The sequence below is a fragment of the Perca fluviatilis genome, chromosome 13 (assembly GCF_010015445.1).
Source record: "Perca fluviatilis chromosome 13, GENO_Pfluv_1.0, whole genome shotgun sequence".
In the NCBI taxonomy this organism is placed as follows: Eukaryota; Metazoa; Chordata; class Actinopteri; order Perciformes; family Percidae; genus Perca; species Perca fluviatilis.
In genome coordinates this window covers 27,038,450-27,063,355 of record NC_053124.1, presented here as the reverse complement: position 1 = coordinate 27,063,355, position 24,906 = coordinate 27,038,450, and the positions used below count along the sequence as shown (strand labels likewise).

General features: G+C 41.4%; 1 protein-coding gene across 2 annotated transcripts in view; it reads left to right on the top strand.

The window, feature by feature from the left end:
• Positions 1–22,572, top strand: part of LOC120572008 (POU domain, class 2, transcription factor 1) — an 81,347-nt gene extending 58,775 nt beyond the window's left edge. For both annotated transcript variants that reach the window (XM_039821189.1, XM_039821190.1), the window contains 15 exons: positions 6,374–6,439; positions 6,660–6,688; positions 7,466–7,522; positions 9,553–9,783; positions 10,628–10,900; positions 11,671–11,785; positions 12,047–12,138; positions 13,172–13,426; positions 13,561–13,702; positions 14,259–14,407; positions 15,456–15,653; positions 15,809–15,857; positions 16,490–16,631; positions 17,857–17,930; positions 19,949–22,572. In XM_039821189.1, the coding sequence (XP_039677123.1) occupies positions 6,374–6,439; positions 6,660–6,688; positions 7,466–7,522; positions 9,553–9,783; positions 10,628–10,900; positions 11,671–11,785; positions 12,047–12,138; positions 13,172–13,426; positions 13,561–13,702; positions 14,259–14,407; positions 15,456–15,653; positions 15,809–15,857; positions 16,490–16,631; positions 17,857–17,930; positions 19,949–20,331 (2,255 nt within the window). In that variant the 3' untranslated portion in view covers positions 20,332–22,572. The remainder of the gene's footprint in view (positions 1–6,373; positions 6,440–6,659; positions 6,689–7,465; positions 7,523–9,552; positions 9,784–10,627; positions 10,901–11,670; positions 11,786–12,046; positions 12,139–13,171; positions 13,427–13,560; positions 13,703–14,258; positions 14,408–15,455; positions 15,654–15,808; positions 15,858–16,489; positions 16,632–17,856; positions 17,931–19,948) is intronic.
• The last annotated feature ends 2,334 nt before the right edge of the window (positions 22,573–24,906 follow it).

The following is a 24,906-nucleotide window of genomic DNA, read 5'->3' as shown; positions in this document are numbered from 1 at the left end:
TCTGCTCTTTGTTTTCACATTGTCCTTTTCTCAGATGTGTTGTGGGGAATAGGAGGTTGAATTGAAACCAGGAGAAAAAGAGATGCAAATGTGTAACTTTTGAAAGACTTACCATTCCGATTTTTTATATTAAATCTTTGACTTTATAACCATGAAGTTAAAGCAACTTTGTTTATGGTATTCAAGACCAAAATGCTGCTAAAGAGTTGATAACTGGTAGCTCTTTTTAATTTTAACAAATCCTGCCATGTTTGAAGTTTTAGAGGAATTCAAATCCTAATCGTTCATCCTATAATCATAACTTAACTGAGAGTTTTTTGGCCTCATAACCGCTTATACAACATCACAGAATCCAGTTATGCTTAATCTGTCCTGTTCGGGTTTACTGTGTAATATCTCTAACATAATTAGAGCTGCAGTGATTATTTCAATTGTTTTTCAGGCAAAAAGTGCCAAATATTCTCTGGGTTTAGCTTCTCAAATGTGAGTATTTGCTGCTTTTCTTTGTCTTATATGACAGCATATTGAATATCTTTAGGTTTTTGGACTGTTGGGTCAGACAACAATTTTTTTTTTTACATTTTATAAACTAAAAGATCAATGGAGAAAATAATCGACAAAGTAAAATAATTGTTAGTTGAAGCCCCAAACATAATGCAAAAAAGTGTTAGACGATAAATAGCCTACTTCAGCGTTTAGTCCTTTTAGTTTCTTGTGTCAGTTTCACAGCTGATTTTGACTATCTTCTCATTACAGCAGTTTTTCTCGTTGACATGTGTGTTTGGTAGTGAATGTGACTGGGGACAGGTGGGAAAGGCACGCAGCGTGTGTGTGTGTGTGTGTGTGTGTGTGTGTGTGTGTGTGTGTGTGTGTGTGTGTGTGTGTGTGTGTCACTGCGAGGCGTGAGGTGGCCAAGAACATGTGCTTGACCTCTGACATCCACACGCCAAACAGCGCCAGGCAACCCCGCCCCCCCTCCCTTCAAACACACACACACACACACAGAGAGAGAGAGAAACCCACGCGCCGTCTGTCACCGGCCCCTGACAGGCGTGACCGAGGCGGGGTGGGTGGGCAAAAAGGAGGAGGGGACGGGGGTGAGTTTAGGACCCCTCCAGCCATCCTTTCCCCCTCTCACCCCCTCTCTTGCACTCATTCCCCCTTTTCTAATTCCCTGACAGTGACCCTGCACCCCCTTTTTTACCCCTCTAACACACACACACACACACACACACACACAAACACACACACCAAACACATGCAGGCCATGTCAACTGCAGAAGACAGATACATCATCTGCCCTCTCTCTCTCTCTCTCTCTTTATGCTATTAGCACTCATAGGATGAGTAGGAACGGGGGTCTGCATACAAGCGGCTGCTGTCAAACTGCCCCGGGGTGGAAGAGTGTGTTAGGACGGTCGTCACTGTAACTTGAAGAGAAATTGTCCAAATTAAAGAATCGTGGGCAAACACACATTTGTAGAAATAACAGTTTTGTCTGAAATCCTAATCAGAGAAAATACAACCTACTTCATGTGTACTGGACATCTGTGACATTTGGGGGTTCGGTGTGTTTGATTTGTTAGCATATATGAGGTGGTTGGGATGGATGAGGGGGGGGGGTTAAAAGGCCCCATGGCCAGAGGGGTTAGGGGCAGTTGAGGCGTTATGGGCAGGCAGAGATGAGGCGGGGGGGGGGGGTGATAAAATGATTTTATGGGATCCTCCCTTCATATGCTGAGAGGATGAAGGAGCAATAATAACGTGTGTGTGTGTGTGTGTGTGTGTGTGTGTGTGTGTGTGTGTGTGTGTGTGTGTGTGTGCATACATTGGTGAAATCAGTATTGTGATGAGTGCAGCTGTCTTCCCAATACTCCACAAAGGAAACCAATCATTCAATCATCAATATGCTGTAATGCTTGCTTACAATAGTTTAAAATAGTTGTATTGGATACCACTACAGTAGCATATATAGATTCACACCATCTGTGCAGACTCCCGATGGTAGTAGACCTCTTTGACCCCATGTTTGAATGAAATGGATCCAACATTTTAGAAATAGTTTTCTTTTTTTTTTAAATAGTGGAAATATATAACCGCAGCAGTACTACAGTAGATCTAATGTTCGTGGTAGTAGTAATGGCATGAGTAGTAACAGACACTGATTTCTAAGGTCTGTTAAGCTAAAAATATAGAACATCTGTGTATATAAAATACAGCTTACTGTATTACTTATTCAATATGGAGGAACGTTAATAACTTAATATTTGCTAAACATTGGCTTGGATTTTTCTGAGAAATGTGTGTTTCAAAGTTTGAGTTTAATTTTCAGTGTGTATTTAATTCTCAACGTACCTGTGAGTGCAGACTTTTACACCTTCAAAACTATTTATTGCTGAAAGATTTTTTTTTTTTATGAAAGGATTCAGATAACGTATTACTGTGTAATGTGCCCGGTACAGCGCGCGCACACACACACACACACACACACACACACACACTCACTCATGCGGTTCTGGCTCAGCATTTCCAGGTGGGTGCTGCCACCATCTGGTTGTGTTATGTAACTGCAACCCTCCACTAACAAGGCTCATTCAGTCCTTAAATAATAAAACAATTTCCCCTTTCATTAAAATAATGCAGGTGGATTTTAAAAAATGCATTTTTTTTTTATCTCAGTTAAGACATTACGATACCAAATTAATTTCCGGGATCTTCTTTGATGAAACCTTTTGACATACAATACACAATAAATTAATGAATAAAAACATCACAAGATGTCATCTGCTACTCTCTACTCATACTGACCAAAGAACAATTCTTTCCTCCTTTTAATTTTTGGTGAGCAATTACAACATTAATGTGCAGTAATATAGAAAAGAAAAAAAGAATAATGTCATTAAACTGAAAAGGAGAAGTGTGTGATAAAGTGTGCATCTATGTTCAGTGTACACATACTTTTCCAACTACTGCAAAACAATGGGTTTTTTTTATGTCCGTCGCTCGTCTTTTTTTCTTTCACTTTTTCTTATATTTATTTTTCCCTATTTTCCCTCAGATTCTAAATGTTCTCCGTGCATCCTTACATCGCTCCATCTCTTTCTCTTTGTCTCTCTTTCTCCCCCTCCGCCCTTCCTTGCCACTTCCTCTCATCACACCTTGAACTTGTCTGTGACCCTGATGATAAGATTACCACACACAAACACACCACACACACTCACACCAGGCTTATATATATTTCTAGTGAGCCCTTCTTCTTTTGTTTTCAAGCATTCATTCATTCTTTGTCTCGCATTTCCTGTATCATACACACAATGTGGGTTTTCTGTGTGTGTGTGTGTGTGTGTGTGTGTGTGTGTGTGTGTGTGTGTGTGTGTGTGTGTGTGTGTGTGTGTGTGTGTGTGTGTGTGTGTGCGCGTGTGTGCTCCATAGGGTATACAGGAGGCAGTGAAGCAGCAGGACAGGAGCTGTAGTTGTAATTATAGCGAGGAAGAAGAGGGGCAGTGTAGAGGATGTTGGCTGTGGTTTTATCAGGTGTACTTTGATTATTTTCACAGCCTCCTGTCAGACTTGTGAACCTCATGCAGACAACACGTGTGCACCAAATCACACACAGCATATATTTTGAGCTCTTTCTTACCGCATTTTAATTTGTCTCTTTTCTTGGTGAGCTGGTGCTAAAGATGAGCCCTTTCTTGCAAAAGCCCTGAGCTAAAGAGGGGAAATTAGTTATAAAAGCACAAGAAAGACAGTAGTTAGGAGCGTCGTGCAGGGGGTGAAGGGAGGGTTTTCTCCAAGATGGCGCCGGCGGTGCTGCTGAGTAATGCCTGGTGCTCAGGTAAGCAGTTCCTCTGGCGTTGCTCTTCCTCGACCAATTACTGCTGCAATCCCAGAAGTCGCCACAAACAGAAGGTGCAGCGAGGGTAGTTAGCATGATATCTGCCACGGAAAGCTCCCAGTCCCACATCCTGCGCCAATAAAGTTTACATTTAAAGAGCTAAATTAGAGCATGGTAGCATCCGTTTTGTTGGTCAAGTAAGTTTTTGCTGAGCAGGGGTTTTCTCTTTGCGGCTCGCATTTAATGGAAACGTAAAATGATCGCCCGGAGTAATTTATAAAGGTCGCACATCATCACTGCAGAGCAAAACAAAAATCTAGACTGTATCTTCCAAACCTGAACTTTTTAGGAACTAAGAAGAACACTTTTTGTTTTATCTTGACAGTGATGTATTTCCGATTTTATTCAGTCAAGCTCTCGTATGGGGTTTCATCCCCAATGCTGGAGTAACTAAGTTATCACAGGACGAACAGCAATATCATTTCCACTTCTTGTTGTCCTAAAATGGGCCACGGTATTTTAAGAATTATTTTATGCTAGTTAGGGATAGAGCCGTACAATGAATTGTCTCAGAAATAATTGCGATTAACAATGTAATTGTCTCTTTCAGTCAAATAAAAAAATATATATATATATATTCATTTATGTATTACTTTCTCAAACATATTCAAGTTTTGAATGAATTCCAGGATGCATCTTTTGGTCATACAACCGTTATGTGACCCAGATAATGTAATAACACAGGTACACAGCCTATGAAGTAAACCACGCCTCTTTATTATCATAAAACGTTGTTGTTTTTCTTCAATGAACATAAAATTGACAAAACCATCAACAGCCCTACACCTTAGGACCTTAGCTAATGTTAGCAATTAATTGCAGTAAAACAAAGAAATGGCGATTACTTGAAATATACTTAAAATATTGCGATTAGACAATTATATAATGATTGTTACAGGCCTAGTTAGGGACTCACATGGATATTTAAATAGAGACAGGGCCACAGACATTGAGCCATGTAGATTCATGACATGTTCTGTACACGGCAGCAGTGGGGAGTTCCAGTAGAGATCAAATCAAGTCCTGTTATAGGTTTATACATACATGTGGGAAATAGATAATACAATATCTTGTGTTGTTCTTTCACATAACAAAGGCTATAGAAGTGTAAAAAAAAATATATAGGCTACGTCAAATTATTCCAAGGGACATATATTCTCTATCTTGTAAGGGGTCCTTGCTGAAAAAAGATTGAGAACCTCTACCTTAATCATCTGTGACTGGTATTGCTATCTTTTTTCTTCCTGGCAGATAAGTTATCTTTATTGTGAAATCCTCAACATTCTTAATGAATAATGTAGTTGTCACAGCGTATCTTGTATACAGTATATGTACCTGTTATATATAAATATATATTTGATATGTCAAATAAATCAAATAAAAAATGATACAGCAACTCAGGGTGAGCACTCTAGTAGTGAAATAGTTATAGCTTGCCACTATTTGTTGCAGACGTACCAGAATTCGCTCCCGATTCTTTTGAATTCCTGACAGCATTGATCTCGGTGGAACTTTGACCCGCCAAATAGCGAGAATCACCAGCATCCAGCCACTCAGACAGAGAGAACTGTAGGACTGACCTCTCATTCAGGAAGCAGTGATTGATTGTGTTTGTGTATCTGAATGGTGAAAGATAACAGGCAGCCGATGAGTGCAAGGACAGGAATAGTGCGCAAAGAAATGTTTAAAACACGGCTCTTTGATCCTGCAGAGAAGATTTTGTGTCTTGTGTCTGTAGTTTCATGCAAGAGCTGCACTTCAAGGTTTTTTACGTTTTCTTTTCACACAGTAATTACTGAATTTGACGAAAATGCGAGAAAAAAAAATGTTGACATTCTCGTTGGAAGAAATCAAATCTAGTTTGACTTTTAGCTGCTCTGTTGCACTGTTATTTTTATTTTGCTAAAACTAGTTGTCAAAGGAGATCTAACAAAAAAGAATCTACCATTTTAATTTGTTAACCTAAACGAATGGAATATGAAATTATTAAATGTATTACTGCACAACTATTGGCCGACCACAAATGTATTTAAAATATTCATCAACAGGTTTTTTTATTTGCATTCATTTCATAATTCTTTCCAGTTTGCCACTGCTTTTTTGATAAAATGATGCAGCATTTTTTATTTTATACAATTCAAACAGGGTGCCTGTCTGTTTCATCTCCTGATATTGTCGGATTTATCAGCATTAGCGTGTGTGTGTGTGTGTGTGTGTGTGTGTGTGTGTGTGTGTGTGTGTGTGTGTGTGTCGGAGCAGCGTGTCCACAGTCTTCTCCTGACATACAGTATGGTGGTCAGATGTCTCAAGGGCACCTGGACGGTAGTCGCTCATATGTTTTTCCTGTCAGCTAGGAATTTGCACCTTCAACCCTGTGCTTTTTTTCTAACTACGTAGCGTCGCTATCTGTACCTCCTATATCTTTTTCATGATGACTCTTTCTGATGTGTTTGTGTGTGTGTGTGTTTCTTGCAGATATCAGGATGTCTAAAGCAGCAGAGGAGGAGAAGCCTGGGGCTGAGTATCCAGGGGACAGTTCAGGTACACATATACAAATACATGTTTCATGATATGAACAATAATTACATTTTATTTACACATGTTCAATCATCTTATTTTAAATATTTCAGAAATGTGTCTGAGAGCAGTTTCCTCTCAAGTTTTCAAGTGAATGTTACATCCCTTAATCATCAGAATTATGCAACACACACACACACACACACACACACACTGTCTAATAGGTGGTCCCTTTGTGTTTCAGACTCTGACAGAAACAGCCCTAATGACCAGGTTGGTTTTGTATTTTTATTCTTAACACTGACACTAATGATAGACTCTCCCATAATATGAATAAAATAGGTGTGGCTTTTGTCTGTAAATGAAATCAAATAAACTAAAACAGCAGTTTTGATGAAAATGGTTTAACAAAGAAAATGAAGCAAAACAGTTCTAAGCATGATTTTCTTAACAATACAATAATTAGTTATCATATAGCAGCAATATCTGTATCAAATCATATTATTTTTTATAGGGGTAGCCAGATGACGCTACTGAAAATCTTGGGGTGGCACACCTTAAAAAAGAAATATACAGCTTGCATATTGCATATTATGCATATGCAACTTATGGGGGGTCCAGCAATTGTATCATGGTTCCCCCCCCCCCTTGGCGGCACCACTGGAACGTGAACATCAATATTTAAATTTACTGTAATGAGCTACAAATCCTTTTTGTTTTTTTTTTTTGATAGAGCTCTTCCTGTACAGTAGAAGTGTTTTCTTTACAAAATTAACTCGCAAAATCTTCGGGAACTCCGTCCACATATCTCAATAGTTATTTGGGTTTTATGTGGATCTCCACTTTCGTTGTTGATGATGTTCGAATAAGCGATTTTAGGTGTCACCCCATTTACACCCAACCCCTCTCCACAGTCCACTGTAGGGTGAGAGTAACTGTGAGTCACTTGGGAGCATGTTGACACAGATTACAGGCCGATGTTTCATCCGAATGTGTTGATGTTGTGAATGTGCGTGATTTTATTTGTGTTACTTGTATGTGCTGCTACAGGTCCAGCCGATGAAAACAAGCCCCTTCAGCATCTCTCCCATACCGGCTGGCAGCAAGGTGAGCCCGATCTGTGTGTGTATGTGTGTGTGTGTGCGCGCGTAGTGCGCGTGCACGAGTTGTTTTGGTAAATCCCAGCTCATAACCTGTCTTAAATATTGTTTGTCAGCAGCCTCAATACCAACAATCGCGACCATATTTTAGGAGACAGGGTTGTTGTATATAGATGCTATGAAGAGCTGAGCCATTAAAATTTTTTTTACTTTACTGTACTGACTTCTGAATGTAGGCAACCTAAAGATATTTGCTTATAATTCTGCTCACTGAATGAATATCATGCCGGGTATGTATTTTGGAATGGATGCATCTGTGGTGTGTTTAATGGCTTTGGGGTCCAAGGTGAGAGTACTGAATATGCAAATCATGCAACTTTGTCCCCACCCAATATTTTCTGAGAAGCAAAGAGCCCTGAGAAAAAAGGCGGAACGAAGAACAGATGGGAATGAGGTGGCAGAGAGTGATAGACGTAAAGATGCAGCACAGTGCAGCGGTGATGGATGGGTAATGACAGGGCTGTGAGCAGGTAACGACAGCCAGAGGTCAGAGGTCAGCAGCTTTGGAATGTTTCTGACACCATGAAAACGAAGAGGATTGAATTGACCTTCTGGACGGGTGACCAGAACAACTCTTGAACCTGTGAATCGGAAATCAGCAGCAATAGATGGACGCTCAAAGTCAAACAAAACAAAGGAGCGCTAATGAATTTTCTTTGACTTTGTCTTTTTTCTTTTTCACCTGCACAATCTGGACCGTCTTGTCTAATGCTTCTACATTCTGAGAAACCTGTTCCCTGGTTTTATGAATGTTTGTGAGAGTAGGTCCCAAACTGGTTTACAACTTTAGCTCTGCAGCACTCATAGTTATGCAGCTACTTAAAGTTAAGTTTCTGTTGAATGTTTGTTACATTTTGCATTGATCTCTCTCAGTGTTTTAAGACCTGAGTATATATATGTGTGAGAAAAGCAAAATGCAAAGAATTAAGGCAGAAATGTACTTTGAGATGAAGTCTAAATTTTTATGTTTGCACGTGAAAAATGGCTAAAAGAAATATGTGTCAAACTGGCTTTAATCACTAATGTGTGTGCACAAGTTGATTGACATTTTCTCACAGTTATGTAAAAGGCAACAAGAACAAGAATCTTTTTTGATTTGCGTTACTGGTCTACCTCCTAAGTATCATTTTGGGGACAGACTTGTGGGATTTTCAAGAGGATTTGTTCATCTTATTTGGGCTGTAAAAACAGTATTTCATTTCAACCCCATGATTTTCAAACTTGGCCATCTTGAGTTGAATGCCTGGCATTTTCTTGTCACATTTAACGGCAGTTCGATTTTGTGCGGATTCAGTTTTCATTCAGGATTTCAGAGATTAGAAAACTTTTGGGTGCACCAGCAAAACAACACAGAAGTCCGATTATCGGTAGTAGACGACAATGGCTGTACTTGACAATGGCGGTACTTAGCTTTGAGCTTTTGAGAGTGTGTATTACAGTATGAATGTGATGCAGCAAAGTTGCTTTAAAGGTCCCATGGCATGAAAATTTCACTTTATGAGTTTTTTTTTAACATTAATGTGAGTTCCCCCAGCCTGCCTATGGTCCCCCAGTGGCTAGAAATGGTGATAGGTGTAAACCGAGCCCTGGGTATCCTGCTCTGCCTTTGAGAAAATGAAAGCTCAGATGGGCCGATCTGGAATCTTCTCCTTATGAGGTCATAAGGAGCAAGGTTACCTCCCCTTTCTCTGCTTTGCCCACCCAGAGAATTTGGCTCGCCCATGAGAGAGAGACATCATGGCTTTCAAACGAGCAAAGTGGCAGTTGGTCAAGACCACACCCCCACCCACCACCTTACCCCCCTCTCTCCTCCTCAATAGCTACAGACACAGAAATGGCACATACTAAGGAAAGCTCATTGTGGGACTGGCTCTAGTGGCTGTAATTCTGCACCAATTCTGCACATGGGACCTTTAAAAACCTTCCTTGGATTAATGCAGTTACTAACAGAAAATGTGCCTTTGTGATCTACTTTAGGGAAAGAGCGAGCAGAGCGCTGAGATGACCCATAGCACCGTTCCTCCTGCAACTCCCTCCCAACAGCTACAACAACAACAACAACAACAACAACAACAACAGCAGCAGCAACAACAGCTACAACAACAGCAACAACAACAGCTACAACAACAGCAACAACAACAGCAGCAGCAACAACAGCAACAACACCATCACACACAGCTGATGCTGGCTGGAAGTCAGCTAGCAGGGGTGAGACGACAACACACACACACACACACACACACACACACACACACACACACACACAAACACACTTTAGACCAGATTTGAATACCCCCTTCTGGGCCAACTGTTTTTTAAAGATTTTTAACGCAGGAAAGTTCAGTTAATTAATTCTGTGTATCAGTGACGCTTTTCTGGACTTTATATGAAAACTGCTTTGGAAATAAAGCACCTGACTACTGAGCACAGCATATACAGAACTTTAAAATGTAGCGTTTTAATCTACAATCCAGGACCATTTGATCCTTTAAACGTCACTTTTAAACAAAAGTTGACACAAGATGTCCACATCAGTGGTCATTTTTAGTTTGTATCAACAATAAAATAAAAAAAATGTCCCCCCCCCACCCCTAGTCCCTTCATTTAGTTCTTTATGTTAACTTCAGAGTGCACTAGCACAAAGGAAAATATTCGGTGTAAGTACATAAGTGCCTTTAAAGGACAAGAATAAACTTGCACAACAAGTAGAAACTCTCAGAGAGTACAGTTTACCATTAGAGAGAAATACCTGAGCTGAATGTTCTTTAAGTTAAGTGGATTTTCTTGCTTGTCTTGCTCGGTCATGCTTTTACAGATTCGCCTACACCTTTATTCCTCGAATGCTTCGCTGACACTGCTCTTTGTTCTCTCTCCTGACTTTTTTTTATGTCTCCACTTCATCTTATTCTCCCTTTACGTGATCGTTCTCTCGTCCTTTTCCTACCTTTCATCCCCTTCCTGCATCTTTACCTCATTTGCCATCGCTGTTCTAATTTTATCTCCCGCCTCATTGCCATCGCCCCCATTTTCCCTCCTCCTGCTCTCCCCCCAGCTTGCTGCTCTCCTCCCGGCCCAGCAGCAGCTGCTCCTCCAACAGGCCCAGGCTCAGCTCCTGGCGGCCGCCGTTCAGCAGTCAAACGCCGCCCACGCCGCTCATGCTGCCCACGCCGCCGCGCAGCATCAAGCCAACCAGCAACACCAGCAGCAGCAGCAGAACCAATCACAATCCCATCAGCAACAGCAGCAACATCAAACCAAACAGGAACAAACTGTCCCGCCTCCACCGCAGCTGGCCCTGTCGCAGCCAATCCAGCTCACAGCCCAGGTATGAACAGACAGTGCTTTAAGGAACAGCATGTACCTTTTTACTCAATCACATTGACAAAATGCATGCCCAAAATAAGGCCTGAGAAATCTGACTCCAATTACCTAATTCCCGCGCCTTCTTTAATCTGACTTAATGTTTACCAAAACACAAGGATCAATCTGAGACGAAGAGTTCAGTTAAGCAAAGTTTACTGAGTCCAGCATAAGAGGTTACAACACAGCTGTGGGTTCATAGACAGAGACTAAGTTTCCCTAGCAATCGGACATCAAGTCAGAGCTGGTCCACCAAGTTGTCCTCCGAATTATGAGCTCTGATCTGTTCTCTCCCTCAAGCTTTTATCTTATCCTCATAGGTGGGGTGTTTTCTTGTTTCTAGACAGAAATTGGTATCTTCACAGACACACATGCCAAGGTCGGGGCCTAGTGTGGTACAACTTCCTCTTCCGTTTTCGCAACCTTCAAACAATGCACCTCTATGCCATAAAAGCCTAAACTATTTTTATGACTTAAGCTTAACTTTCTGTGCATCCGAGGTCACCCGGAGTACTTTTAACCACTTCCTCAATGACTAACACAGCTCTTTTGCAACGAGCACATACACACATTTTGTTAATAAAATATTTCTACAATTAACAACTGATTGAAATGAAGTAATGCAACTCTGTGAGTTGCACTTTACACACTTTTTTTTTTTTTTTTTAATCTTTGGCCATCAATTGACAGTTTATTTGTGCTGTATATTAAAACATAGCTGTGTCTTTGTTGCAGGACATCCAGCAGCTGTTGCAGCTCCAGCAGCTGGTTTTGATGCCGGGCCATCATCTCCAGTCTCCTGCCCAGTTCCTCCTGTCTCAGCCAGCACAGGCACAGCAGTCGCAGCAGGGTGAAGTCAACTTCTGCTCTCCAGTTCTGATGATTGTATTAAAATACACACTGGCAACCACAGAGCCGTTACTCTGAAGAATTTTCAAACCACCAGAAATTCACTAAATATTTCTAGTTTCAATTTAGAGTAAATCACTCGTTGTTGACATGTTTGTTTTGTTTTGTTCCTTACCCGAGTGCTTTACTGGTTCCTTTTATTATTTATTTAATCATTTGATTGGTTGTTTGGTTTTTTCATTGCTTGCTCTTCCTTTCACAGGTTTGCTCTCGACACCAAATCTGATTCAGCTACCTCAGCAAAGCCCAGGGGGACTACTGACAACCCCACCTCGCCTGGGACTCCAAGCACAGGTAGAAAATCTCTTTGTGTGAGTGTGTGTGTGAGAGATGGGAGGGAGAGAAAATAAGAGCAAGGGGTACCTTGGGAAACTACACAAAATAACTACGTGACAGGTGGGACTAGTTATTTTCATGCAACTTTAATAGACAGCGAATATCTGCTGCGACAATCTGTCGAGGTAGCTGCTTTACACAAAACATATTCTATCGCAGGTTCTTTTCATAATAGACGCTGTCTCTGAGTCCAGTGATTTTGAATCTTGATGATATATTCACATAGCTCACCTTGCATCCTAAGCCTTGATCTTCTATAACATAATGCATGAATGCGTCCTCACACATCCAAGGGCCGTTATAGATTTTTCATTAAGCCGTGATGAAGTCGTGTCAAACACAACGGCAGGTGTTCCCTGCTTGTTCATGTATTTTATGCACAGAAACGATGAATGCAAATTAGGCGTGTAGCAGAAGGTATCATGATGCATGATGTCTGGTCAATTAGTTGATACTCCCAAAGCTCGCAGGATCAAATTCCTGCTTTAACAAACTGTGTGTGTAATCTTGTTGTGGCAGGCCGAGGTTAAACTCTATCTCCAAATATTCCATTTATAGTATTTTTCTCCTGTTTAGAATAAAACATGTTTGTTGTGCATGATTCCTGTCAAATCTGTATAATTTGTCAATGCACCCAGGGTCAAATTATTGTTTTTTTATAAATGTTTCTCAGCTGATCACCTCATATGTATTTACTAACCAGTTTATTTCAATTCATGTAAAGTGATAACACATTTTTTTTTCAGAGAATGCTTTTTTAAATGCCTGGACAGCTCTGTTTACTTTAGCAGTAATACAAATAATAATAATAATAATAATAATAACTAACAAAATTGCAAAGTGATTTACAATAATAAAAAAACTACAGCACTACCATCAGTTAAGAAAAAGCCATGATATAAAAGAGTGTAAGCTATTAGTATTAACACCTGCAGGGTTAAGGATTGAATGAAGCTTCTTATTTACGATTTCTACCTTCCTGACATTACAGAGGGAGAAGAGCAGTGACGTTGTGGTCGTTGGAAGCAGCGGTGGCTCTGTAGTTGCTACCGGCAGCGGCGGCGGTGTTGTGACATCTATAGGAGCCACCTCAGCGTCCAGCAGCGCCATTGCTTCCTCGCTGACATCCGGCTTGACTCCCGGAGCTCATGGGGGTCACATGGGGGAAGAGCCCAGCGACCTGGAGGAACTGGAGCAGTTTGCCCGTACCTTCAAACAGCGACGCATCAAGCTGGGATTCACCCAGGTAAAAGGCAGATAAGAGGGAGAAGAGTGTGTGTGTGTGTGTGTGTGTGTGTGTGTGTGTGTGTGTGTGTGTGTGTGTGTGTGTATGAATGAGTCTCAGCTCTATTTCTAACACTGTTTATCTGTCTCTGTCAGGGAGACGTCGGCGTTGCTATGGGCAAACTGTATGGCAACGACTTCAGCCAGACCACCATCTCTCGATTTGAAGCCCTCAACCTGAGCTTTAAGAACATGTGCAAGCTGAAACCACTGCTCGAGAAGTGGCTGAGTGATGCAGGTAAACATCCAGAACTTATCAGAGCAGGTGTCCTTAACTTGATTGACCGCGGACACTGGTCTGTCACCGGGAAACATCGAGAAAGCAGAGTTTGTTCCCTGCAATCAATCATTTTGCATGACTTTAAAGTTTTAGAAATTACCTCTTAAACTTAACCAAGCTCTTAAAGAAATTGCACGGATAGTTATTTTTAGAAATATTGTTAACCAAAGACTCTCAATGTCTCTTTTCTTAACGAATTACAGTTAATTATTTGATAATATGGTATTTTGATATATTTATAATACAGACATTTATGTAGAATTGAATCTATTCAAATGACAGAGTACTTCTGAGCAATTCTGTATGTCAGCACCAGTACTATAAGTCTAAAGTTATCAATGTGATGTTTTAAAAAGGTTTTCACCATATGAATTAAGTGCAAAAAACTGTGAAAGTTATTTTACTTCAAAAAGACTTGTTTCTCACTGCATGCATTTTTCTGTGTTTTCTATGTATGTCTTCATGTCTCTCTTTAATTCTTTCTCTTTCCTCTCTGTGTCTCTCCCTCCAACAGAAACCATGGCAGTGGACAGCATGCTGCCCAGCCCGTCTTCTCTCTCCTCCCCCATGTTAGGCATCGAGGGTCTATCCGGCCGACGCAGGAAGAAACGCACCAGCATCGAGACCAACGTGCGAGTGGCCTTAGAGCGCAACTTCCACATGGTAGGAGATTGTCTTATTTACCCAGCATATACAAAACTGTATCTGTCCGTGTGTCCAGGGTTGTCTCGCATTGCCAGACCTTCCTCCGCAGCTCTGCATAGGAGGGTATGGCTAGTCCACATAGCGATCCGGGATGGGAGAAAAACGTGCTCTGGTTTATCGACATTTCTAGAAACCAATCACAATCGTCTTGGGCGGTATTAAGCGCCGAGCGGAGCCACGGTGCCGCTGCAAAATAGCCTCGGGAAGGAACTTGTTTGTGCCCGTTCAAATGTTGTTTTAGTCGTGCAACAGAAAACTCAGATTGGACAGATAGTCTAGCTAGCTGTCTGGATTTACCCTGCAGAGATCTGAGGAGCAGTTTAGTCCTCATAAGTCGACCGGAGTTTAAAATTACAACATAGAGAAAGCGGAAGAGAACGGGACATCCGGGAGAATTTTCTTCAGAACGAGGGCAATCCCGCAAGTGGAACGTGGTGAATATAGAGCGTTCTCTTAATACATTCATGAAATAGACTAGCCCAGGGAGACTGACATATCCACAAAATGATACTATAGCATTTAGTGAAATCACATCAAAATGCATTTTGAATTTCTAACTGAGATCTGAAAGGTGTGGTATTTATTGTAGATCTGAGTTATACAGAATGGTGCAGGTAGCGGATTTAAAAATCGAGTCTAAGCATTCATTTTTGTAATATTCAGATCTATTACTCAACTAAAATGACCAATAGCACAGTGTAGAAAATACTCTGTTCCAAGTCAAAGTCATGCATATAAACATTTGAAAAACAACAAAGCTTTTTATGATTTTTGACGTTTTGACACCAGAACATTGTTAAAGACGATGATTTAAAAACGATTTTAAACGATGATTGTTAAAAGAAATGGTTTAAGGATTGCCATCAAGTTGAGTGCTTTATTGAATTAAACGCTTTAAAGGGTTAGGCGAGTAGTATCACTCCTTTTTTTCTTACAGAAGCCTGCATGGGTTTCAGTATCTACTCATCTGTCCATTCACTCATCAGTCTGATGTTTTCCTCCCCAGAACCAGAAGCCTACCTCGGAGGAGATCCTGCTCATGGCGGAGCAGCTCAACATGGAGAAAGAGGTGATTCGTGTGTGGTTCTGCAACCGCAGGCAGAAAGAGAAACGCATCAACCCCTCCAGCAGCACCACCCCTCCCCTGCCCAGCCAGACCTCGCCTGTTGTGACACACAAAGCACCCTGCTACAGCCCGCACATGGTACAGTCCACCATACATCCACTGACTCTTACTTTACCACTTTTCTATTTTTTTGATTTTTTTTTTGGTGTAATTTCAGAAGTTGGCCTGATATTTGTTTCACAGATGGATGGAAGTATTTTCTGATTTCCTCTTTTCCCTCTGTCCCTCTCCAGATATCGAGTCAGGGTCTGTCCCAGGTCACCACCTGCCTCAGCACAACAGGTGAGCTGTAATTACTGTTTGTGCCCGTGTACGTTCTCATCAATGAATTATTAAAGGTTAGAGCAGCGCTTCCCCGTTGTGTTTTCGGAACCCTAAGGTCAGTCACAGGAAGATTAAACTGGTCCTGACGTTATTTGGAAGAAGTTGATATTTCTGTAATGCCGGAGCCTTTTCGCTGGTTTGATGAAACACTGAAGACTTTAGAAAAATGATTTCTGTGAGAGGAAGATTGAAATAGAAAACAATGATGTTTTGTTGACAACAACATGGAAGCACTGGTCCCATCTTGAGTTGTTTACCTCCATGAGTCATGACTTGTCCTTATGATTTATGGACCTTGGCTACAGTGTGAGCTATCCCAGGCTTCACAGATATGACAGATGGCCTGACAGGTAACAAACACAGCTGGAAATTTATTGGCCCGTTGAGCCGAGGCTAATACTTTCAAGTCGCAAACTTCTCTCTCCAGTCTGTAGTGAATGAAGTTAAAGAAGATGCTCAAAAGGCTCAGGATCCTGATGAAGAACTGTGTCACCAAAGTATTTATTCATTAATAACGCTGTAACTCATCCGCACAGCGACAACAAACCTGCCACATGGCACCAATATCCCTCTTCTTCACTTCCCCTCAGCTGCCAGTTCTTCAGCATCCTGCCCCATGACTCCCGTCAGCTCGGCTGCAGTAGGCTCCACCTCTTCTTCTGTGACCCCGCCCCCTCACTGCACAGCTAGCCCCGCCCCTCCCAGCCTCGGGGCCCACGGCCTCAACACCGGGTGAGTGTTAATCTAAATAAATACATAAAAACATCTTATATATAGCTTATCTTCAGTCAGTGCCGTTTTCATCCGAGATCAAAAACGATACACTTGGTTTTTATTTAATATTTACATGTGCTCATTTGCTTTGGCCACTAGAGTAACAAGATGGGGGGGGGAGGGAGGGAGAGTACAGCAGGAACAAATATCCGTCTTTTAAGTCATTAAAACAAAAGCAAACACTCTCCAGTTTCCAGTCTCAAATGTGAGAATCTTCTGCTTTTATTAAATTTGTATGATTGTAAAATTTATATTTTTGGTACTCAACTGTTGACAGGGGCGAGGCTGGAAGGTGGGCAAGGGGTGGCACCGGCCCCCCCTGAAATATGATTGCCCCCCGCCCCCCAGTATATTGGGCTAGAGTGCTGTCAATCTGACAATTGCGATGTCATGAGTACTGTCACCTGGCTGCCTGTTCTGCCAGTCTTCCCAGCCCTTGTCACATGACCAATTAATGTTTCTAAGATGACTCCAAAATTCTGATACCATGGAACCAGCACTGGAATTGTTTTGGGGGGGGGGGGTTAAGTGACAGACTGAGCCAATAAAAAAAATGTGTATTGTATTCTGATATACAATTTGTTTAAAATGGAAACAAGAACAAAATCTACTGAAAAAATGATGCTACAAGTCATCATTAGTTACAGCCCTAGATGAAAAAGAGAAACATGTTTTCTTTCAATTTAAAAGAGTGATTCTTTGGGAAAGTCATATTTACTCTGCTGTATCCAAGCACAAATATGGCTAAAATACTTTTTTCATGTTTGTCATTGAATTACATCTATGACTATGACTATTTATATTAGTTTTCTTCACACATTTTGGAGTGCTAGAGTTGTTTTTGAATAAGTAAAACTGTCAACACTCCACCACCTCCACCATGGTATTCAGCAGTTGAAGACATGTCAGATTGCTGCCGCACCAGTTTTACTGCAATAATGCTGTTATGTGCACAAGCTAAGCCGTGCAGTTTTGACACAGGTAGAAAATGGCAGGTGCTGCACAAAAGATATGCAAGAAGCTGCTGGTGCCTCAATTAACACTATCAAACACAAGACTTGAGAGTTTGAAGCGGTCAGGTCACCGATCAGTACGTTGGGTTTACGTCACTTAGCCTGCCGCCTGTTTCTCTACATGTGTGAATTTTTCGTTTGTTTGAATTTGCGGTCCATCCACATTTCAGGAACACAATGATGGGAGTAAGCACAGGGATGAACCAGGCCCTCATTGGCAGCAATCCCCTGGCTACCATGCAAGGTGTGTGTGCATGTATGTGTGTGTGTTGGTGCATGCAGACTGTCCACTCCAGCCCAGCGAGTCTTCGTGGTTTCTAAAGACCACTTCCCATTTCACCCTTCATCCATTCTGTCCAAAATGAATTTCCTTGCAGCTTCAGACAACGGTAGCCAACAGCGACAACACTCCTCCCTCTCAGCAAAAACGTTTTGAATCGCTCAGTATGATGAAAGATTCAATTTGATTCTCATACAATAGCCTGCTATTATTACAAAGTGACAAGAGCCCCTTATGGCAAAGCTTAGAAGGCCAAGTCAGCTTACAGGAAAGAGTTCAACAGGCACAATCCCCTCCCTCTTAGTATCGAGGCCTGTTGGCTAAATAACTAGTTTCCACTCAAAATTCCCCTTTTTCAAAAGAGAGACGATCTGCTGCCAAATCAATTAAGCATCCCAAATAAGGTTTCGTTGAGCTCAGCTTTGAATCCTTCATGTGATCCATCTCCCTATAGCGCCGATTCAGACCTTCCCCTTTTCTCCCGCTCTGTTTGGCGAGATTCAGAGCCGGCCCCCTCCAGGCCATGTGTGGATGAGAAGGATACAGTCTGTTATGGAAACTGCAGCTCTGGCACTGCCGGCTCTGATAGAGTTATAGGCTGAAGGAGAGAAGAAAGAGGAGCCTCGGTGAAAAGAGGGGATTGGAATTAAGCGTTTTGAATCCCTCTGGGGCTCACACGCTATGAATGTTTACACTCATGGTGCTGTAATGGATGAAAGGGTTGACTATTACACTGGAATTCAAAAGTCAGCAGGTGTCACTCTCTGTTACAGCGGAGCTCTGACTGATAGACGGGTTATTCTGCCATGTTTGCTGCAGTAATTCTGCAGAAGAATACAAGATTATTTTTAGTGTTGCGGTCTTATTTCTCATTTCAATATCTAAAGTAAATCTCTTTAGGTCACCAATATGTTTTTCTATGACCAGTGTGCCCCCTACTGTTGATTTTATTTCATTTTAGTTGTGTGGCGATGGCGTGGTTTTGTGTGCAGACAGTCAACAGAATGAAACAGAAGTCCATGTTCACACTTTCACAAACATCAGACTCCATCTTATCAACATGTGCATGTAGAGATGGCCCGATACCATTTTTTGCTTCCCGATACCGATCCCGATACCTGAACTTGCGTATCGGCCGATACCGAGTACCGATCCAATACCAGTGTGTCATATATTTTATTATGTTTTAATAACTGTATACTACTATCCCTGTATGGGGGATAGTCTGGCTTTGTTGTCAGTCTGGCTCAGGTTAAACTCTAAACACAAACAATGAATGCCACAGAACTTTCTTTTATTCTCCAGTTTTGACAGAAAATAAATAAACTACTTTAACGTAGATTTCCTTTAGGGCTTTATTACGAGGTATAGGATCGGTGCATAAAGTCCAGTACTTACCGATACCAGCGTTTTAGGCAGTATCGGAGCCGATAGCGATACTGGTATCGGTATCGGAACATCTCTATGTGCATGTGTAGTAAATATCCATCTTCATCCTTTTGCTGACTATCATTTGTCTCCTTGCAATATAGGGTTATAGTATTCATGACTTCTAATAAGTCAGTACACCCAAATTACAGAAAAACATGTTTTCTTATTTACCTCTAAAGGTATCTATCCATGCAGATAGTTTTGGTTTTATCTGCAGGTTTTGAGATTTCTGTCTCTGAGACCTCCGTGTCAATACAGTGATATTGAATGTATGTACAGTATGTCTGTATGTTTTGTCTGAAGCACTCACACATTTGAAAAATGGCTTTTCCAGATTCAAAAATGCAACAACAGGATTAGTGTCCCTGTTAATACACACAACAAATAGCCAACAAAGGAACTGCTTTGTACCGCCGAAATTATTCTGATTTCTTTCACTCCTCCTCTTCTCAAACCTTCTCTTATCTCTGTTTCCATCTTCCGTCTTCCTGTCCTTCCTCCACCACTGTACTCACTCGTCCCCTCTTCTTCCTCTCTTTCATCCCGACCAGCCCTGGCAGCCAGCAGTGGTCAGCTGCCCATCTCCAGCCTGGAGGGGGGAGCGGCTCACCTGCTTCTGGGTGGACCTGGGGGTCCCGCTGTACCTCCTTCCCTTCGCCCCTCCCTCTTCCTAAACCGCTCCACCCTCCTCCCCATGGTGACGGGCTCCATGGCGACAGCCTCCACGCCTGCCATGGGACTGGTCAGCGGCGGCAGAGGTGGTACTGGCGGCCCGAGACTCTCCTTTTCCCAGTCTCCGCCCCCTGGTGCCAGCAACCTCATGAGCCCGACTTCGTGCCCTGAGGAGTCCGCATCTCCCTGTTCAAGTCCCGCCTCTTTCTGTTCCTTCAGCGAAGCCTCGCCGCCACCCCTGGGAGGGGCCATGGCCGAGTGATTCCTGACTGACAGCCAAAGTATCCTATCGGAGGAGGACGAGGAGGAGGAAGAGGAGTTAAAGGAGCTTTAAAAATCTAAATTTACAACCTCGCCTTTCAACCAAAGCCATCTCTCTGTCTGATCCATCTCTGATTTCGTCTCTCTCTTTCTCTGTCTCCCCGCTGAAGTCTTCTGAAGCCAAAAATATACACAGATGGATGACGGGAGGAAGCAAAGAGAGAAAGAGGATGGGGAGGACAGAGAGAACTGCAGAACGGAAGGGGGGAAATTTGAAACCAAATAATGATCTACAGCTGGAGAGGTGGCGTGGAGGAGTGTTTTTGCTTGGCATCGGGCAAAGAACAGCATGCTTTTTATCAGCTGGAAATGAAATAAACTCGCTGAGGGCAGGGATGAGAAGTGAAACTGTGTGTGAGAAACGGGAGGCAAAAAAAAAAAAAAAAAAGACTTGTTTAACAAGCTCGGAAGGTCATGTGGTTGCAACCAAATTTTGAAAAAAAGAAAAGATGCGAGAAGAGAAGAGAAACACACAATTTCAAAGATAAAAACCAAAATCTCCAAATACCAAAAACTGAAAACCAAAAAAGACAACAAAAAACCAACAAACGGAGAGAAAAGCTTTAGCATTCTGATCAATCCAGGATCAGTTCAGTACTTCATTCTACTTCACGCCAAACATTTTCCATTTCACTCAGGATTTCCTTTATTCTCATTTTCAGTTTTACAAAACTTTTTTTTATTTTTTATTCATATCTCTTTATGGTATTTCTTGCCAAATACTTTTGTTAAATGTTGAACAGCTGATCCCACATGCATGATATCTACCTACCTCTCTCTTTACAGCTTTACAGTGATGAACATACCTTTACACATACATTAGAACAGACAGTGTTTGTTTTCACCAGCCTGGAGTGGCAGACGGGTGGGGTTTACTACTATAATTACTATAGCATCAGGTACGATGCCAATCCATACATACTGTGCTATAAAAAATAACATTTCTGTGAATGCCTGAGCTTTCTGGTATTCATTAAATCCTAATATGTAGCCAAACTCACCCTTCTGGCATGTAAATAGGATCAAACTAACCATATATGTTGGAAAATCTCATTTGATAAAAATTAATATATTGGTCAATTTTTAGTTTTTCTAGCTCTTTAAAAGATCCACACTGAGTTTTGGGGATTATTTACATGTAAAAAAAAATGTTTTTCATAACCGTTAACTTTAATGTTTGCTTAAACCAAAAGTATACACACTCAACAGTACTTATACTGCCTACAAAAAGGATACCAAAGGCAGATGTAAACAGTCTTGGGATCATATTCAGCATAATTTAGCTTCTTTTATTTATTATCACCCCATACACACCAGTACCATTACCATGTCATCTTCCAGACTGCTCATCTACCACCAGACAGTCACTCTTGGATACCAAAGCATCGCCTCTGGCAGCGTTGTCTCTTGATTCGCCCGGGAGACGAGTGTCCAGACAAAACCTCTGCAGTGTCAAAGGGAGAAAAAAACAAACACATACACACCCACTACAAGTATAAGAAAGAGTCCAAACCAAAAAAAAAAAAAAAAAAAGAACAAAAGAAAGAGGTGAAGCACCGGCGTTCCCCTTACTGCCCCCAAACCCCTGCCCTCCATCCCTTCCTCCCATCTGCCCCTCTCCTTTGTCTCCAAAGATCAGATCAAAGGGCCAAAAGAAAAGAGGAGAAGAAGAAGAAGAAGAGGAGAAGCGGTCAGGAGCGGAGGAGCCAAAGGTATGAAAAGCTGCAGGGGGAAAGCAAGAAGAAGAGGAGGAGGAGGAGGAGGAGAAGAAGGAAGAGGAGCAGGAGGAGGTGCGCTCGAAGCGGCGGACCGAAAAACCAAAAAGTAACCCAAAACCAAAAGCTACTACTACTGCTACTAATTATGTATGAGTGACTGAACCGTAACTAAACCAAATACAAACAAAGAGGGGGAGGACGAGGGGAGAAAAGGGGGGAGTAAGGCCCCTGTCTGTCTGTTTGTCTTTCGCTGTGATTGCTGTTCTTGTATCGACAGACAGAAATCGATCCCTCCCTCCCTCTGCCAGCGACCTCGGCTTTGTTCTCACTTTCTTTTTCCTGGATGGATAAAATATGGAATAACCTCAACAAACTGACTTTGAGAATATATATATTTTTGTTTTTGCTTTCCATAGTGCGTCTGTTAATGATGTATGGATTTGTCTCATTGCTTTCTACTTATTATGCGGCGGGAGGGAGGGAGGGAGGGAAGGAGGGAGGGAGGGAGGGAAGGAAGGAAGGACGGACGGGGAGGTGGTGGGTTTTGGCGACGTATTGCCTATTTTCATATCTTCTTGTCTCTTCGGTTGTGCGCTGGGTTTTTTATTTTTCTTTATGGCTCAAAATACCTGTGAAAATGTAGCTTCCCAGATAGTTGATCCAGAATGTTGTGAAAAAGCCAAAACTGAAAACCAAAAGCCAAACTTTTTACACATACAACCATACCAAATAGAACAACCAAACCAATGCACAAGTTGTACGAGTGGCTCCGCTGTGTGTGAATGTGTGTGCGTGCGTGCGAGTGTGGGTATGTGTGTGTGTGCTAGTGTGAGCATGTGTCGGTATAAAGATCAATTCTTTTGCATACAAACCAAACCGTAAAACACACACTGTTTCTGTCACATGAACATGTTGGACAAAATATAAAGCACTTAATATAGTACTTAATGTTTATTTTAGACATTTAAAGCAAAACTCTGGTCATTTTCAACCTGGACCGGTTTTCAAACAGCTGTCCCATCAAACTTATAGTCTCAAACTTTCTCTCCTGCTGCTTGGCGTGCAGATCATTTCTAAAACATCTGTCTTGTAAAAATCAGCACAAATTTTAGTTTTTAGTTTATTTATGATCCGATTACTTTCACTATTTATTTTAGCAGTGGGCTTCTGAGGCTTGACTTTACTGTTGCTGTCATTCATATATTTTAACAGATGTTTCTTTACTGAGTGAGAAGTTAATACGTGTGGTAAAAGACCAAGACGTGCTTATTTTTAGCCACTGAGAGATGAGTTTGAAAGCAGCCAGAGAAGGAAAGTTCAATGACTACACTAGTGGTTTACAATTACATACGTTAATTATCAAACTGCCAACTATCTTCCAGAGTATGCTATATGTTTTATTATTTTTCAGAATTTACAGGCAGCCACTGGTTTGTATACATTTCACCATGAATGGAAAAAAAAAAGTGATATTATTGTAAAGGGAATGCAGTTGAGAGCAGGGACACATTCACAAGTTACGTAACCTGGAAACCAAACCTAGAAATCTAACTGTTAACAAGATAAACTAGAAGGGCTCTCAAAGAGTGCAGACCTCTGCCAGGCCATGCCCTATCTTGCAATGTTAACAAAAGTGAAAAATAATTTGTATATCCACCCTGTGATTTGGATCTGTGTCAACATTTCATGAGTTCTTCTTTGGCCCCTGCTACACCATTCTACCACATTTCATGAAAGTCAGGCCAGTAGTTTTTTTCCGTAATCCTGCTGAAAAAGTCAATCAAAAAACCTAAATCTAAAAAACAAAACCTTGCAATAAGCAAATTTGGATAGTTCTGTATGATGATCTTCCGTCAACTCTAAAATCTGTATTTTCCCCGAATGCCTCACCAAGGTGGAGTGATTTTCGTGTCGTACTTCAAATAGCTCTAGAGTGAAGCAGCAGTCTGTGATATTCTTGTGAGAATTGATCTCTGATAAAAGAAATCATAAGGCCCAGGTTAAAAACAGAGTTGAGCTTTAATGTAACACACAGAAACTGAAGGCAACCAATGATAAAGAAGATATGGCGGGGGGCGCTGACGTTTGAGATGGATTAAAGGCTATAAACAGCCACTTTTAGAGGGAATGTATCCATTAGTTATTTAGGTTTTTGTAGGGGGGAAATGATCTATGTTCAACTGCTCTTACTTGTTGCTGATGTATAAAAAGGCTGGGACTACTATCCTTTGATGATGACGACCGAAGACGACTTGATTTAAGAACCAAAAGCTTTAAAACTCTTATCTCTCACGGGCTCTTTGTTGGGAAAAAAAAAAACTATTTGTATTTATTGTACGAGGGAGATGTGTGCATTTTTTGGTGGATGGCAAAAGTGTTCCATTTGTATTTAATTAACTTCTTTGTCTTTCACCTTTATTTATTGACTCTTTATTTATGTATTTATTGGATTCTATTTATGTCTTTCTGGATCTTTGTAATAGTTTTTCAGGGGTTGTTGTGAGGCTTGTATCTGCAGAGAGGGGTGTTCTTGAGATCAAGACAAGAAGGGAAGATGCCAAACGAATGTTTTAAAGCAAAACCAAACCTAAAGACTGTTGTAACCTGAGACGGAGAGAGAAAGTAGCAGGGAAACTGTGACGGAGGGAAATGCTGTTTTTAAATTAGCTTTGTGGGAAAATTGTGTCTTTGCTGTGCCATGTTTCCCATCTCGTGCAGAACCCAGAGTGTGTGTTACTGTTCTTTAACCTTCAGTCGGTGATGTTTACTTCCCGATTACACAGACTTTTTTTTATAAA